Here is a 15,736-nt window from a genome sequence, read left to right on the forward strand (position 1 = left end):
TTTATGGATCCAATAATTATATTTATAGTCAACTCTGGGGTCTACCGGCAGTTGGTCCATGATTATGCTTCACCAACACTGATTAGAGATCATCCACCATCTTAAAGAGACACCACCTCATCATAATTATATATATATATATATATATATATATATATATATGTATGTAATGTATGATCTACGGTGTATAAATTGGGAAGAATGCCAATCGAAAATTGTTTTTTTTTAATTAGAAAAAACGATAGCTTCGAGGTATAATATATATACACAATATATATATATATATATATATATATTTTATTCCTCATCTCACCCTATTTCCTTGATAGGATATATATATAATTAAATCTTTAAATTTCTTAGATCGAAATTGATTTAACATGATATTAGATGAAATATCTTAAATTTGAATCTTAATTAAATAATGTTTCACACACTATGATAATTTATTATGGAGAAGTTTGAATCTTAAGTTAATAAAAAAGGAATGTCCTAATATAATTTCAATGATCAAATTTATCATTTTCCATTTGCTTAAATTTTTGGAATAAGTTGTTTAAAAATAATTTTATTTGAAGGATTATTTTATTAAGTACAACCCCGTTTGGATAGTAAGGATGTTTTATCTCATCTCATTTCATCATTATAACTATTCCAAATTCTAACACAATATATAATAAATAATTTAACTTTTTCAAATCATAAAATACTAATAATATTAAAAAATTATATTCTATCAATATTTTATTCAACTTTCAAGTTTCATCTAAAATTATCTCGTCTCATCTCACTATTTAAAACGCACTTAGAAAGAGAAATATTTTAGCCACAAAGATAGTCTATAAAAATAAACTTATAATTGACGTGACCTGATGTAATATGTTAGATTGCAAAATTATATTTATTATAAAAGAGATCTAACGTATCATATGAAATTATTTCAACTTGTAAATTTATTTTTATAAAATTTATTTATAAATGTATCACTTCTAATTTAAAAAAAATGATATTTATAATCGTGAATGCATAAGTATCGCGTAATTATTTTATAAAAAATTAATAAATACAAGAATCAAATAAAAATAAAATTAATTTTTTAATAATAAATTACACTTTTTTTAAAATAATTATATGAGACTTCCACACCTAACAACCGTTAAAAATGACTGAAGTTTCCTCACACGCATAAACATAGATAGATAGACTTCTCATGACATGCATTCACCTGCACATTCTTAATAGACGAAAGAACCCTTCATCATTTCATTGATTAAGTTTCTCAGGCAGTAGCAGCACTAATACTGCCTGAGAACAGTAGAAAAACTGGTCGTAAATGTTGGCACCAGTACTAATAGTACGTTGGTTTCCGGCAAATGCTAATTATAAGGAAAAAGATGCATGAGGTTTTAACCCTACTCTAGCTGCTTTGTGACTGTGGAGATTCTACCGCCATCATCATGCACGGTCAAGTTCAGAGAATCTGCAGGCCACCCAGCCTCCGCATGCATGCACTAATCATCAATCAGCAAAGTCTTACTATCATGAATTCTTTTCATGCATGCGTGCTATCTATAATTTTCAAAGAATCTAATTAACATTAAGCTTGGTTGTACACGTCGAATCATCTCATTTTATTTTATTTTATTTTATATAATTTTTATAATTTTTTTAAATTTTATATAAAGTATAATAAATATTTCAAATTTTAAAATAAAAATTATATTAAAAAATTATATTTTAACAATATTTTATATAATTTTTAACTTTTATTTCATCTCATCTCATCTGTATAACCAAACAAGACAGTATTCTAATTTTAATTAGAGAAATGATATTTACAGTTTTAAAAAAAATACGTAAAACTTGTACACTTTAAAATTATATCTAACATTACTTTTTAATTATTGTTAGAAAGAAATTAATTAATCACTATCAAAATACTTCTAATATTGTCAATTCATGAAAGAATTAAAAACATTTAATTTGTATGTATATTCAAATTCTAGTCCTGATCTTGTTGTAGGGGAAATTAGAAACAGATAGAAATGATTACTTCATAATTAAATCTACGTATTTCCAATTAAATTGATAAATCAAAATCCAATTAAGAAAATTTATATTATATTTGTGTTAATGTTAATATATTATTACTAGAACAACTTATATATCTAATACTAGTAATCTCATCATCATCGATTCATCAGTACCTATAAATACAAATTAAAATAAATAATTTTTGTAAATAATATTATTAATGCTAATAAATTAGTAGTACTGATGGAGCGTCCAATATTAATAAGTAATGATCAAGTCAACACTTTCTAACTACCGATAATTGGTTTTATTCCACAATAAGAATGCGACAATCTCCTAACCACCCGGCACCCAGCATTGATCTTGAATGCCATTTTATAATATATTATTGTGGTTCGAATTAGCAAAGCTATTTGCATTGGGCAATGCATACTATGCATGTCGTTCAAAGCTTTGTCAAAGTCATGCAAATTAAGGTCCGTTTGGATTGAGAGATGAGATGAAATAATTTGTGATTAATAATAAAATTTATAAATTAAAATTTATGAATAATAATAAATAATAGTAAAATCAATTGAGATAACAATCCAAACTGGCTCTAAGAATATATATATATATATATATATATATATAAAAGGCACTGAAATACTCAATTAATTGGTCACAGGGAAACAAAGTCAAATTAAACAATTTCATTTCCCACCGTTTTTACTCTATATTCACTATATAGACAAAACAAATAAACGCTTACGCGATCAGTTATATTTGCGATAAAAATTATAATTTCTTATCAAAGATGTGTTAATTCTAATGGTAAATAATAATTTTCATTTCAAACGATTCGTCACAAATAATTATTTTTCAATTAATTATACATTTTCTTCAAAATTTATAATTCTAAAGCCATAATTAATTATATGTACAAATTTTATATTTAGTCCACATTCAATGACCATCGATCTAACAATAGGATTAATTAAAGTCTCATTTGGATACAGAAATAATTTCATCTTATTATTATAATTTTTTAAATTTTTATATAAAATATAATAAATAATTTAATTTTTTTAAATTTTAAAATAATAATAATATTAAAAAATAATATTTTATTTAACTTATATCTAAAACTATTTTACACTATAAAAAAATAAATTTTTATGATTAATTTATTACAATTTAAAAATTATTTATACCTAATTTTATAAATAATTATTTTATTAAAATTAACTAGACGTAAATAAATATTTTTCGTTACTTGTAGCGTTTCAGAATATTAGAGGAACCAAACAGAATGTCATAAGGCAGGTGAGGTAGGTAAATCAATCATTTATTGTCAGGAAGAATTAATAAACTACTCGCCGTTTAAAGACAATTTAATTAGGTGTATCCAGTCAAACCTTGGAAAATTTATAGCCATGGCTGGCCATGATCATTCCTCTCCTCGAAATCGTACGGTGATAACAACAGCCGTTGGATAGTCAAACCTACAAAGGACACACTTTCGACCGTTGGGGACGAAAAAAGGGCATCTCTTTCGGTCGGGACAGAAAAGGAGGGAAGCAATAAGCATTTCATTCTTCTTCCTTTATTTATTTTTTTTTTTTTTCCTTTCGTTTTTTGAAAACATAAAAAGGGCATGCATGAAAATTCAAAGCAAAGTGGCCCCGATTGAGAAAATTTTTATCCACTTTTTTTTTAGCACCCAAAACACGTTTAATTAATAAAAAGTATTGTTACAGCTATATAGAGATCTCGTAAATATAAATTTATAAATTGACATAATTTCATATGATACGTTAGATTTATTTTATAATAAAAATAATTTTATAATCTAACGTACCACATCAATCTACTAAATTTAATTTTGTAAGATGATCTCTTTATGCTAAAGCATTTCTCTTAATTAATTTATTAAATCATAGCCGAAAGCCAACGATTATATATTACCCAATAATAATTTTTCAAGAATTAAAGAGGGATCGAATAATTAGTATCATGTATAGATTAGTTGGATATAATAATTTATTAATATATCTTTATTAATTGGGAAAAAAAATATGTACTTTGTTAATATTTCTGCTGTATTATATATATAACATGCATGGGTTCAAAGCTTTGAACCAGGCCATGTTATAATACAGCAGAAATATTAATAAAGTAAATGATTTTTCCCTTTTTCATGAGGAGAAAAAGGCAATCTAAGGGTGCCAAAAGTCTTCATATATAAAGACAGAGGCAATGATTTTGATTTCTTTCAGGTGGTGGCCATGGCCAAACCTGTTTTATCATGGCCTAACATGTGAAATAAGTACCTCTATTTGACAAATAATAAATAAATAAATAAATAAAAAAGCTATTGGTCGACCAATATGGGCAAAAGGTCTCTGATCATTATAATATAATATTATTAGGGCATAGAGGGGTTGGATTTGGTTCCTCACGAGAGAGAACCTTTTGCTTGGGAATTAAACCTAAAAATTAACGTCCGCTTATACTACTACTGTTTGATCAATCTTTAGAATTCTTCGACATAGCAATAAGATATTGTCCATTTAGATCATCAGTTTCCACTTTGAATTCATGAAGTTCAAACTCGACTTAGCTTAGAACATTGGCAATCGTCTAGCTATTGCCAAGTCTACAATTTGACTAGAATTTGAGATTTTGGCCGTAACCAAAACTGTTGAAGAGGTTAATCCACATCGGACCAGTCATGTTAAAGTCAAAATAGTAATATAATATTATATATTTTAATAATATTTAATTTTTTTTTAATATTTTGTAAATACACTTGTACTAATATTAAAATTTAATATTAAAAGAGAGAGGTAGTTAGATGGAAAAATCATAAAATATTCATTTGGTCCTTCTAAAGTGACTCTCCAAATATGACTAGGAGCCCTAAATTATTATAACTCAAAGTTCCACAAATATCCATTTGGCTAGTCCAATACAAGAGTTTTAACTCAAAAAAAGCTAAAATTTGGACTTGAACTTGGCAATGGCTAGGTCATTGCCAATACTCTATTATTTACCTTAAGGCTACGTTTGGATGTGTTGAGGTAATCTTAGATGATTTATGAATAGTAGTGAAAAAAGTAGGGAATAATAATGAAGAAATAGTGAATAATTTGTAAATAGTAGTAAATTGTAATTTGTGAATAGTAATGAATAATAATGAAGTAGTATGATTCACTTAACAAACATGCATACCCTTAATTACAAGAAAAATGTTTACATGTGACCATTTATTTACGACAAAAATAATCATTTCTTCGAGTCAATTTTCATTGCAAATAACTTGTTACAAATAATCGGTTTACTCATAACTAATTTATTTTGCTGCATCTAGATTGTGTATTAACGTCATGATGAATCTAGGTACGTATCTTGTGAAAGCAAATGATCTTATAACTTGTTTAATTTGTTCCAAGTTCAACTCTACCTCTATAGGATCCTTGGAAATTAGGACGTACGTACATGATGAGTTGCTAAATGATTGTATTGACAATTTCATTTGACAATAATGGAATGAGATCTAAGTAAGATTTGGCCTGAAAGATCATGAGGCACTCTTTGTCTTGTACGTGTTTCATGACACTTGTAAAAAAAACGTTTAATATTTATATCGAGATCAGAACAGATCGAACAGTACAAAAAAAACCAAAACCGATCGATTTTTGTGATCAGTGGGTTGTTTTCGGGAAACACGTACAATACTTGAGATAGAGTATAAAACATGACTATCTTAATTGTCTCATGATATATTTATTGATTTTTTTAAATATATCATGAGATAATTAAGATAGTCATATTAAACTGCTTCGTTTTTATCAAAAATATATATAATATATATATTATCGGCCGGTTTAGTCTCGATTTAGTCAGGTTATTTTTTCCCGCCAATCGACCGGTTCTCTACCAATTTTGGCAAGTTTTTGAATCCAGCGGCCGGTCTCCATTGGCGACAATCGGTCCAGTCGGTTCTTGGTCACCCCTAGAGGGTATGCATAATATACAAGATGAATCTAAAATCTTTTATGCCTCTTTAAAACATTTTAACATTTATTTTTAAAATTGTATATGATTTTTAATTAAAACATTTATATTACAAAAAGAATTGTCATATATATGCATCATTCATTAAGATTTGACCAAAAAGATAATTAATTGTATCACATGCATCGATCGCATGTTTTTCATCGATCTCGAACGTACAACATTTTGATAGTTTAAGGTTGCAACCATGTCTAGTGGCGTCTTAGTTTAGTGCTAAATAGTACTTAGGGTACTACAAATTAAACATATTTATCTCACCCAGTTGGCTAGCTGTAAAACAATCCATGTATTAACTTGGTGACGAAATCCGCAGTCACTGAAATGAGTGATTTCATCACAATTCAACGAAGCAATCAGAATAAACCAAATTATCTTTTAGCCATGGTTTCTGTGACCTGAGAAGACAGATCATGAACAGGTCAGGTCAATTCATGGCAGCCTCGATGAGGGCATGCAAGAATATAATCAGATGAGACAAAGCATGCAATAGTTACAGTAGTTGGTACGTGTGTGTGTATATATCTCATCTGGAGAATAGTAAGAAAGTAATACAATTTGACTCATGAACAAATAACAAAGCTTGTTTGTGATGACATACTGACGGCCTTTGTTTCCTTTACTTTGGCTAAATTAATATGACACTGACCTTGCATGCATGGAAGATATATCAAGTAATTAATCATATTAATTCATCTATAGCACAAGGCCTCATATATATATATATGTGTGTGTATAATAGATGAGGAATTTTATATACAATCGTAAAGCGTGCAGTTAAGTTGCACAATCTCTTTAAAAAAAATGATGTCCACTATTAAAAAAAAATAGATTTTTCCGTGAGTTTCATATTTGTCCACTTTTTACGGGACTTGCACATTCCAGGACTGCAAATATTATTTCTCATAATAACAGTTAAAGACAGATTTTTATTAGCGGCCGAGGAGGACATTTCATGTTGAGACAAATAATATTCATGCCCATAATTCTTATTTGAAAATAACATCATTGAGGGTGAGTGCCTTGATGTTTAAGCAAAACCAGCTTTGAGGTCCAATGCCTCGCTTGTTATCGATGATCCATGCAATAATTAAAAGTTATTTAAGGATAATATCATGTGCATTATTTAACCGACACCATGCTCTAATCTTTTTGCAAGATTATGATACGATAAGATTCTGCATGTCTTGTATACCAACTTTTTTACACGATATTTGTCGACCATCATTTTCTTTTTCCTGTTTACGACCAAAGACTACAACATTTGAATTAATCAACTAAGCCATTTCATGGAGGAACTGTTTCATGAATAGCCTTATCATCATCATGTGGACAAAGCCTGTGTTAGTGTTGATTTATCTGTGCATAGTATTGTGATCTAGACTACTGATCTTCATCATATAAGTACCTTGTAGGCGACGATTGCGTCGAGACCGCACGTGCGATATGAGGGCTATATATGTCTTCGAGAGCATGTGAGGGGAAGAAAAAGAAGAAGAATACTTGCTAATTGGAATAACCTTTAATCATTATCTTGAATTAGGCTTTTGAAACACACTTTGATATTGTGCTAGCTCTTCTTTTGGAGGTTGCAATTAGCAAAGCATGGTAGGTATGTTCATCATGGCATGATGTGTTTGACTTTGGAGAGATCTCTATTGCTTAGTGGACTTTGATCGTTCTTTCAAAAGAAGTAATTCCATAAGATCAGCGAAGTGGTCAGGTCTCTCCAACAGCCAATTGCTTAAGCAAAGTATATTTGATTGTGTTGGGAACATGATTTACTCTGATAGGGATTTTAATTATAAGAAAATAATAATAAAAATCTTCTGGGGTGGGAAGCAAGTGGGCTTTACAACAAATGGGGACATCTCAAGTGCTCAAGGCCACAAGCATTTTTTTTTTTTTCCTTCTGGTAACCTAATAAATAGACATATATGGATGGAGTGGTTCTACAAGGAAAGGAAAGATGAAATGACACCTCTTACAGATCTTGGTTGAACATTGGGGCCCCTTTATACTTTATTGCCATGCGCTCCTTGGAACAAACAAACAAACAAACAAAGCATGGCCAGCAAGAAACTGATGCTCTCAAATGTGTGGGGGAAGAAAGATTGCAGAAATGACTTAACAAATCCACAAAGACTTTTATTCCCAGTTCTTGGCTTCATCCCATCTCCTCCCCTTTTTGTTCCCATTGGAATCCCATGAACCCCATGATGGGGTTTCATTTTATCAAGCCTGCATGCAGCACCAAAACATAAGTACAAGCTGATGACCCAGCATGCAGAGAGAGAGAGAGAGAGAGAGAGAGAGAGAGAGAGAGCTTAGCCTGTGCAATTTTGAACCTTTTGAAATTGGATATGAGAAGAGAATCATTTAAATATGAGTGATGAGATATTACTGAATTTTAATCTTTTAAGGGATTAATGTAAAAAGTTGTGTGTGAACATATTCACTGTTCATCATGTCTCTGATTCTCTCCTGATGCAAACCACTAATCATCCATGAACTTTGTGGTGTACTTCAAATAATTTGTTTAGGATGAAGGACACAGTGACAGACCACAAAGAAAGTATACGACAGTGTTTTGGGCAGAGCAATCCCAGCAGCAGCACTTGTTACATTAGTTACATTACAGGTCCTGGCAATTTGTCGTCTCGATCGAACCAGAAATAAATGTTCCAAATTTCGGACTCAGAATAGCATAAAAGCCAATACCATTCTGTCAAATTTTTATTGTGCTGAAAGTTTTCTGCAGTCATAGGGACATTGATTTTTATTTGGAACTGTAATTTCTTTTATAGGCTTACCTTTCTTAGGCGTTTACCAAATACATATATAAGCAGTGTGGAGTATCCGAAAGTCAATGCTGAAAATACCATCAAACTCTGCTGGATTTCTCAAGAAGTCTAATAACGAAGGGCAAGAGAGAGATGGAAGCCCGACAGATTCAAGACTGATACCAGATGCCCTTTGGAGGGTAAAACAGCTGGAAACGAATGCCAACATCAGATAGGCTGAGCAAGAGGAGGAACTTGCTTGAGGGGTTTCATTAGCAACTTGGTAAGACAATAGCTTATCAAGGCAATAATTAGTATAGCTGGTCTGAGAGGATGATCAGCCACGCTAGGATGATAATCTCAACAGATTCAAATCTAATTAGGTTCAGGCCGGGATTGGATTATTATCACCAATCAGCGTTTCATAATGATCTTAAACATACATTTCATTAATGATAGGGACAATCTGTAAGATGATCACGATAGACACGAAGAACAATTTAAGAAGAAGATTAGTCTAATTTCACAAAATCATAATACAAGGATTCCACCAAGGTGAGTAATCAGCATATAGTAAGAAGCAAATATTTTCAACCTATAATTTTGATGAAGAACAAAGAAACAAAAGAATTTTCTTCTTTATAAAGAGTAGACTTGTATGTAAGATCTGCTATGTAGTTCGATCAAATTTTGTCGTGTACTTGTTTCAGAAGGGTAAAAGGATGCTAGTTTGCCTTCAATATGTGCATCATGACAGTCTTCTCATCAATGTTCCTCTCTACTAGTGATACATTCTAATTATCAAGCATTTTGACTTGACTTGATCAGCTTTCATGATGATCTTCTCGAGATCTCTCTAGTTTGAGGCCACACCTTTGTTCTGTCTACAAATACAAACGATTAATGCATGCACCTAATAAATAGATATGTATAAAGGACATTGCATGTGATGTGTCGTACAGACGTATAGCATATGCTAGGTTTAAAATAGCATCATCTTCACTTCTTGAATCTTGATGCCTGATGGAATCAAATGTTAAAACAAGACGACTAGAATCCTGGAGATGTCCTTTCCACCATTGGTTAAAAACAATATGCATGTCCAAACACCTACGTCCTCAAAGACTCGGTAACCTTGCACTCCGAAAACAGTGCAAACTGCTAGTTTCCGAGTATTTAGGATACTAGGTTTTATATACGAGCAGATAGGCTATTCATTCCAGTTGAAAATTGTACAAGGGATCCCAATACCAGAGCAGTTTGTGTCAACCTAACTCAACTCAGTTAAATAATTGATCCTAAATAATGAAGTCAGTTCAATATATACTTTCTCAACTAGTTAAAGTCAGCTATATGGATCGCATTTTCCCCTTCCACACTTTAAGGCCATAATTTCCTCAATCTCTCTATTTTCCTATACCGGAAAAAAATATAGAGAGATTGAGGAAATCTCTCTATATTTGTCTTATCCATCTAAACTTTTATCCGTGTCACTTCACATTCACTCCTTTCAACAAGAATCTTAGATTTTCAGCACAAGAAAAAATAAGCTCGTTTTACAGCATGGTAGCAATGATTCACTTTGTCAGACAAAGTAGCAGAGGGACATTAACTGGCGAACAAAAGCATTATGATATAGAGCAACAAAAGTAGAAGAAATAACATCAACTAAGTCCACCAAAGTAGAAATAATTCTGGAAGAAGGTAAAACATACTAAGGCGTCCTCATCGGAGTTATTAATTAGAAAAATTATGAAGGATTACCAAACACACATCATCTGACAACACAAAATAAAGTAAGAATCAAGTCATGAAGCTTCGACTCACCTTTTTGCCAGTCTCTTCTTGGAGTCGGGACCAATAAGTGCCTTTAATTCTTCTAGGCTCACAATTTCTTCAACATTACATTTCAATAATTTGCAGTGATCCATAAATGCAGCAGAGTCATCAGGACCAAGTGATAAATCCTTACCCTTTCCTTTCAAATATTCCATCAAAATGAACCCTGCACAGGTGCACAGTGAAGTTATTGGTTAGTCAATTTCTTAACTAAAATAAAAAATTTAATTGTCCACAAAAGAACCAGAAGTTTGAGCAATGGAAAATTCTTTTTCACAAATAGAGCTGGCAGTTTTTTTATCTTTTTATTTTTCAGAAGGACATTAAATAGGAAACATCTCACTTATTGTGGGACGAAAGGAGTAAGATCATAATTTAAACCAAAACCTCTCCATCAAACAAGAGGGCATAAATCCACGACTACAAAAAGAAACCTCAAAATCCATTGGAACATGTGTGTAGATCAATCACTACAATGAGAAACCTTAGAATCCATTAGGAAAATGTGCTTCTGTGCATGCACATGTGTACACCCCCCTGAATTGAAGCGACTCTAGATACAGGGGCTCTCACTATAGCTGAACACAAGGGAAAGATGATTTATACTGACACACAAAATACGTTTATTGGGCAAGTGAGATATTCTATGGATTCCATTGGTTATGTATCAACGTTCTAACAAAAATATTTGTGTGCATATTTAAAAAAAAAAGAATACTTGTGTGCATAAAAAACCACAGGTTCCGCGAGGTAAATGAATTAAAAAGGGACAAGTTTTAGCAGACGGTGCTGCTACAGTTGGTGATGAACTTGATTTGAGAAAAAAGTATTAGTAGCTTATATGCCATGGGATGGTTACAATTCTAAGGATGCGCTACTCATTAGCAAGAGCCTAGTATATGGAGGTATTTATACTTATTTTCACATACAAAAATACCAACTTCAGACTCATGTGACAAGCCACAGCCCTGAAAGAATCACTAAGGAAATACCACATCTCAAAGCCCACCTACTTCACAACTCACCTGGAAAAGGAATTTCCTAAACAACTCACCCAAGAAAGGAATTTCCTAAGCAAAAGTTGGATAGGTGACAGACTTTAAATCATAAAACACAAGCTAAAATAAACTAAGGTAAATAACCATAAAACTCAAGCTATAAGCAAATAAGTGATATAACATGGAGGGAAACATGAAGGGAAAGTAGGGTTTTCCACTATACTATTCAGTACAGTATTTTGATAAGTTTTTTTTTTTTATAAGTAAACGGTTAAATTATATTAATACGAATAGGCATAGCCCCAGTACACAGGGGGTATACAAGATTTTGATAAGTTATGAATGGAGAGGGCCAAACCAGAGACAAAACTTTTCAATGCCTTACAAACTTTTCAAAGCCTAACATGTTAAAACTTGGTACTACTACTACAGCATAATAGGCACAATTTATACATCAGTATGTTACACAAATATTGCAGAAATCAACTTAAACTACACAACATAACAAAGTAGATTTAAATAACTTATGACTTTATCTTAATATCTTTTGTTCCTAACTAGAGTAACATGAAAAATGAGGAAAGATAGACATATAAGACTAATAGAGAAAGACATTCCAAGGGCTCGAAGTATCTTCAGATCAAAATTTTCAGCTAGACTTTCATGGCCAATTACTTTTGCACGTTGGATGAGCATTATCTTTAAGCTTATCAGCATATCCTGTGAAAATAAATACTTTCATGGTCAGTGTTAAAACTCAGCATATAGATCCATAAAGCAACGAAGCTATCTAAATGGATTTACTTCTTGCACATCATTTTGGATGTAGAGGTACACTCATAAGAAAATGAAGCAAGACCAAATTAAGGTTTCTATGGTGCCATATTTAATCCAGAAAATTTGTCTTACAAGAGAATGCCTACTACCATTGCAAGCCAAATCAATTTCAGAAAATCTATAAATCTTTAAGTCCACAGTACAACAAAACTAGTTTCAACTAATCCCTGCTCAGGGTTTTAGGATTCCCATGGAGAGTAAGCATGCAGCGACAATCAAGTTGACAATTAAAATCTAATCGATGTATATTTGCTTATACACTGTTTAACATAAAATTTGCATATATGCCACGGAGCATAAAAGAAAGTAAAATATTTAGTAGTTTCTGCTTAAGTTATCAAGCATACTTGCATCAACTGGTTAATATTATCACTATCCTCATCAAACACAAACTATTCAGAACTTTTGTAAAATAGTAAATAGAAAGAGAAATTTTAGTGAGACCCAACAAAATCTTTTTGATAAGTTTAAGCCATTAACCACATTGCCTGGTATCTAATCAAATCTGAGAACCTTTTATGTATGTTAAGAATCTCATTTCAAAGAAAATGAATTTGGAGCACTCACCTGCAATTACTATAACATTTCAACGAGCATGAGAGAAAAGAATAGTACAAAGACAAGGATAAAAGAAATCTTAATCCACTTCTGTATTTGGATGCATTGATCTGCTAAATGGGTTTGCAAATTTTCACGAAATACTTACAAGCTCTGACTCAGAGAGGGAACAAAGCCAAGTCACATCTTCAAGCCTATTTGCCCCCAAAATGTCTTTAACTTCATCCATACAAGTATCCGAACTCTTCTGAACATCAAAATTCTGCCAAATCATACACCAAAAAGAAAGAAAAGGGGATTATCACAAATAAGTAAACCCTATCCATCTCTCTCTCTCTCTCTCTCTCTCTCTAGGGTTAAACTACATTAGGGTGACACCCTGTATATAAAGTGAGATGCCTTACCATCTTCCATGTAATAAATAGATTAGTCATAAACCAAACAGTGCAAATAAGTCTATACAACATGAAGGACTGGATATTGGTTATTTTATACGACTTGGTGAAAGACAATATTGTATATGATTATGGTTAATAATAATAGATATCAACATTGTTCTTCATATCAATATTTTGCATATCTAGTAATAGATATGCAACCTCAAAATTACATTCATTTTTTGTAAGAAGAAAAAAGCTTCTGATAGATAACCAGCTTAGTTTTTCTTCTACGAGAGATCTTAACCAATCAACTAGCTTAAATTCGTATAAAATCCACCATTACTTTCAAGAATGATGACCTCTCGACCTGGATGGTTTGACGAAAGGGAACTCAAGTAACATAAATTGTGTATATTAGAAAGACAAGCAAAACCACGTGCGCGGAGCAAAATGAGAGGAAAGATCGAATTCTAAGAAATATTTTACAGGCATCACATGAACCGAACTGAAGAAACTAAAAAAAAAAATGATAGGAGATACTAGAAAGAACACAGTATGCAAAACTTTCAGGACCCTCATCACAATAAATTGCAAACCCGAATCAGCTTCGAATGTAAATTTTCAAAAAATAAAAATCAGCAAAAAGGCTTAAAACGTAATTAAGAAATCATAAACAATAGGAAAAGAAAAAACATGTAATTGACTTAATATGCATATTCTAACGTCATTCTGGTCCAGCTAAAATTATCACCAAAAGGTTCCTTATACGTGGAAAATCATCTATTGCAATGTTGCATATTTTTCCAACGGAAACTTTTCTCCATAACAGAAAAGGATCTTCCTTGACGGCGAGAACATTTTTTTCAACATGTACCAAATTATTTCCAGGAAGTTGCTTTCAGGGAAAAACAAACGACTCCTCGAAAGTGAATCGAACGTTTTAATAGATGAATTTCCAAGAAAAACAAGAAATCAGTTTCCAGCGAAAACACGCGAGGCGATGGAAAAGAAATCCTAAACATTAAACGACATCATACCATGAAGTCGAAGATCTCTCTCCTTTCCTTTTCGCCTGCACGACACAGGATGTACACCCCCTTAAGTAACTGGAGTCCTCGGTCTTTACTTAAATACTTTTATAATAGAATTTTACTTTGATTATGATTCAACATAAAACTCTCTTTTACAAATTCAAATAAATACATAACACCTCAATTTTTGAATGAGCGATAAATTGCACATAATTACACTAGTGTATTACCCAAGTACCCCCCGTGTATTCACGGAAATATTTACTAATCCACTTGAACAAATTTATTAGATCTCAATATTAAAATTATTTAAACAAATGAACATGTAAAGTAAACAAATAAATTTATTGACGCAATAATTAGTGACGAAGGAAAATCCTTTAAAAAATTCTTTAAAGGTAAAACCCTACGTGGCAGCCAAATCCAGAAAAATTAATTTTATTATTTAAAAATCAAATTACAAGTAAACTTCAATTATAAAACCTTTGTCAATTGACACTCTTACTTGACCAGACAAATGATCCATTTGTCTTTTACGCAATAGCATCCGGAACCTCTGATAATCTTCAAACATTGGTTTTTCTCCTGGAACTCCAGTAACTGAAACTCGACCAATCAATTCTCCAATATTGAGCACGATCACACTCTTTGAGATAAACAATATGATTTCTTACCAAAATATGCACTGTAAAGTGCTCTAGAAAATATCTAGATCTGAATTTCTACAGATTCTAACCAGTAAGGTCCTTTAAATAAACAATCTGAAAGCAGTTTTAGTTTCAGTAAGACTCTATTGACAGTCGCAAAGTCGTCTCCTGACGGAATGCCGACATTTCACGATAACTCTTCACTATAGTAACAGATTTCAGATCAACCTCTTCTCTGGATAAGTGGAGATTCTTTGGGACCCGATTTTCTCACTTATGACTTATCTAAACACCCTTTAGTACCTCTTAGATAAACTTAATATTGTTATAAATAAAGTCAATAAATAATTTAATTTCATCCAAAATTATCACCTTAATGATATGATAAACTCTATCATTTTAGTCAGCTAATTCTATACAAATTTATCAACTTAGTCATCTAGTCCTAGCCAAACTTTTACATCTACAATCTCCCCCTTTAGCAGATTGGTGACAAAACCAACTTGATGAATGTAGTGTGTACCTGAGACAAAATCAGCCAGCAGACCAAGATCTCATAAAAATCTTAATACA

At 31.6% G+C, this 15,736-nt stretch overlaps 1 protein-coding gene across 1 annotated transcript; it reads right to left on the reverse strand.

Moving 5' to 3' along the window:
• Positions 1 to 7,830: 7,830 nt before the first annotated feature.
• On the reverse strand, positions 7,831 to 14,611 carry LOC121268666. The gene is made up of 5 exons (XM_041173005.1): positions 14,523 to 14,611; positions 13,254 to 13,352; positions 12,328 to 12,430; positions 10,701 to 10,878; positions 7,831 to 8,331 (listed from the first exon to the last, which is right to left on the reverse strand). Exons 1-5 carry the CDS (start codon positions 14,523 to 14,525, stop codon positions 8,106 to 8,108), a joined length of 609 nt encoding a protein of 202 aa, XP_041028939.1. The 5' UTR covers positions 14,526 to 14,611; the 3' UTR covers positions 7,831 to 8,105.
• Positions 14,612 to 15,736: the final 1,125 nt, after the last annotated feature.

Source organism: Juglans microcarpa x Juglans regia, chromosome 5S (genome assembly GCF_004785595.1).
Source record: "Juglans microcarpa x Juglans regia isolate MS1-56 chromosome 5S, Jm3101_v1.0, whole genome shotgun sequence".
NCBI classification, from domain to species: Eukaryota; Viridiplantae; Streptophyta; class Magnoliopsida; order Fagales; family Juglandaceae; genus Juglans; species Juglans microcarpa x Juglans regia.

What these genes read in the sequence shown, in the direction of transcription:
- LOC121268666 (XM_041173005.1), bottom strand. An exon ending in GAAGATACTTCGAGCCCTTG is followed by an intron (nt 10,879 to 12,327) that starts GAATGTCTTTCT and finishes GCACCTGTGCAG; the next exon opens with GGTTCATTTTGATGGAATAT. An exon ending in AAGAAGAGACTGGCAAAAAG is followed by an intron (nt 8,332 to 10,700) that starts GTGAGTCGAAGC and finishes TGCTGCATGCAG; the next exon opens with GCTTGATAAAATGAAACCCC.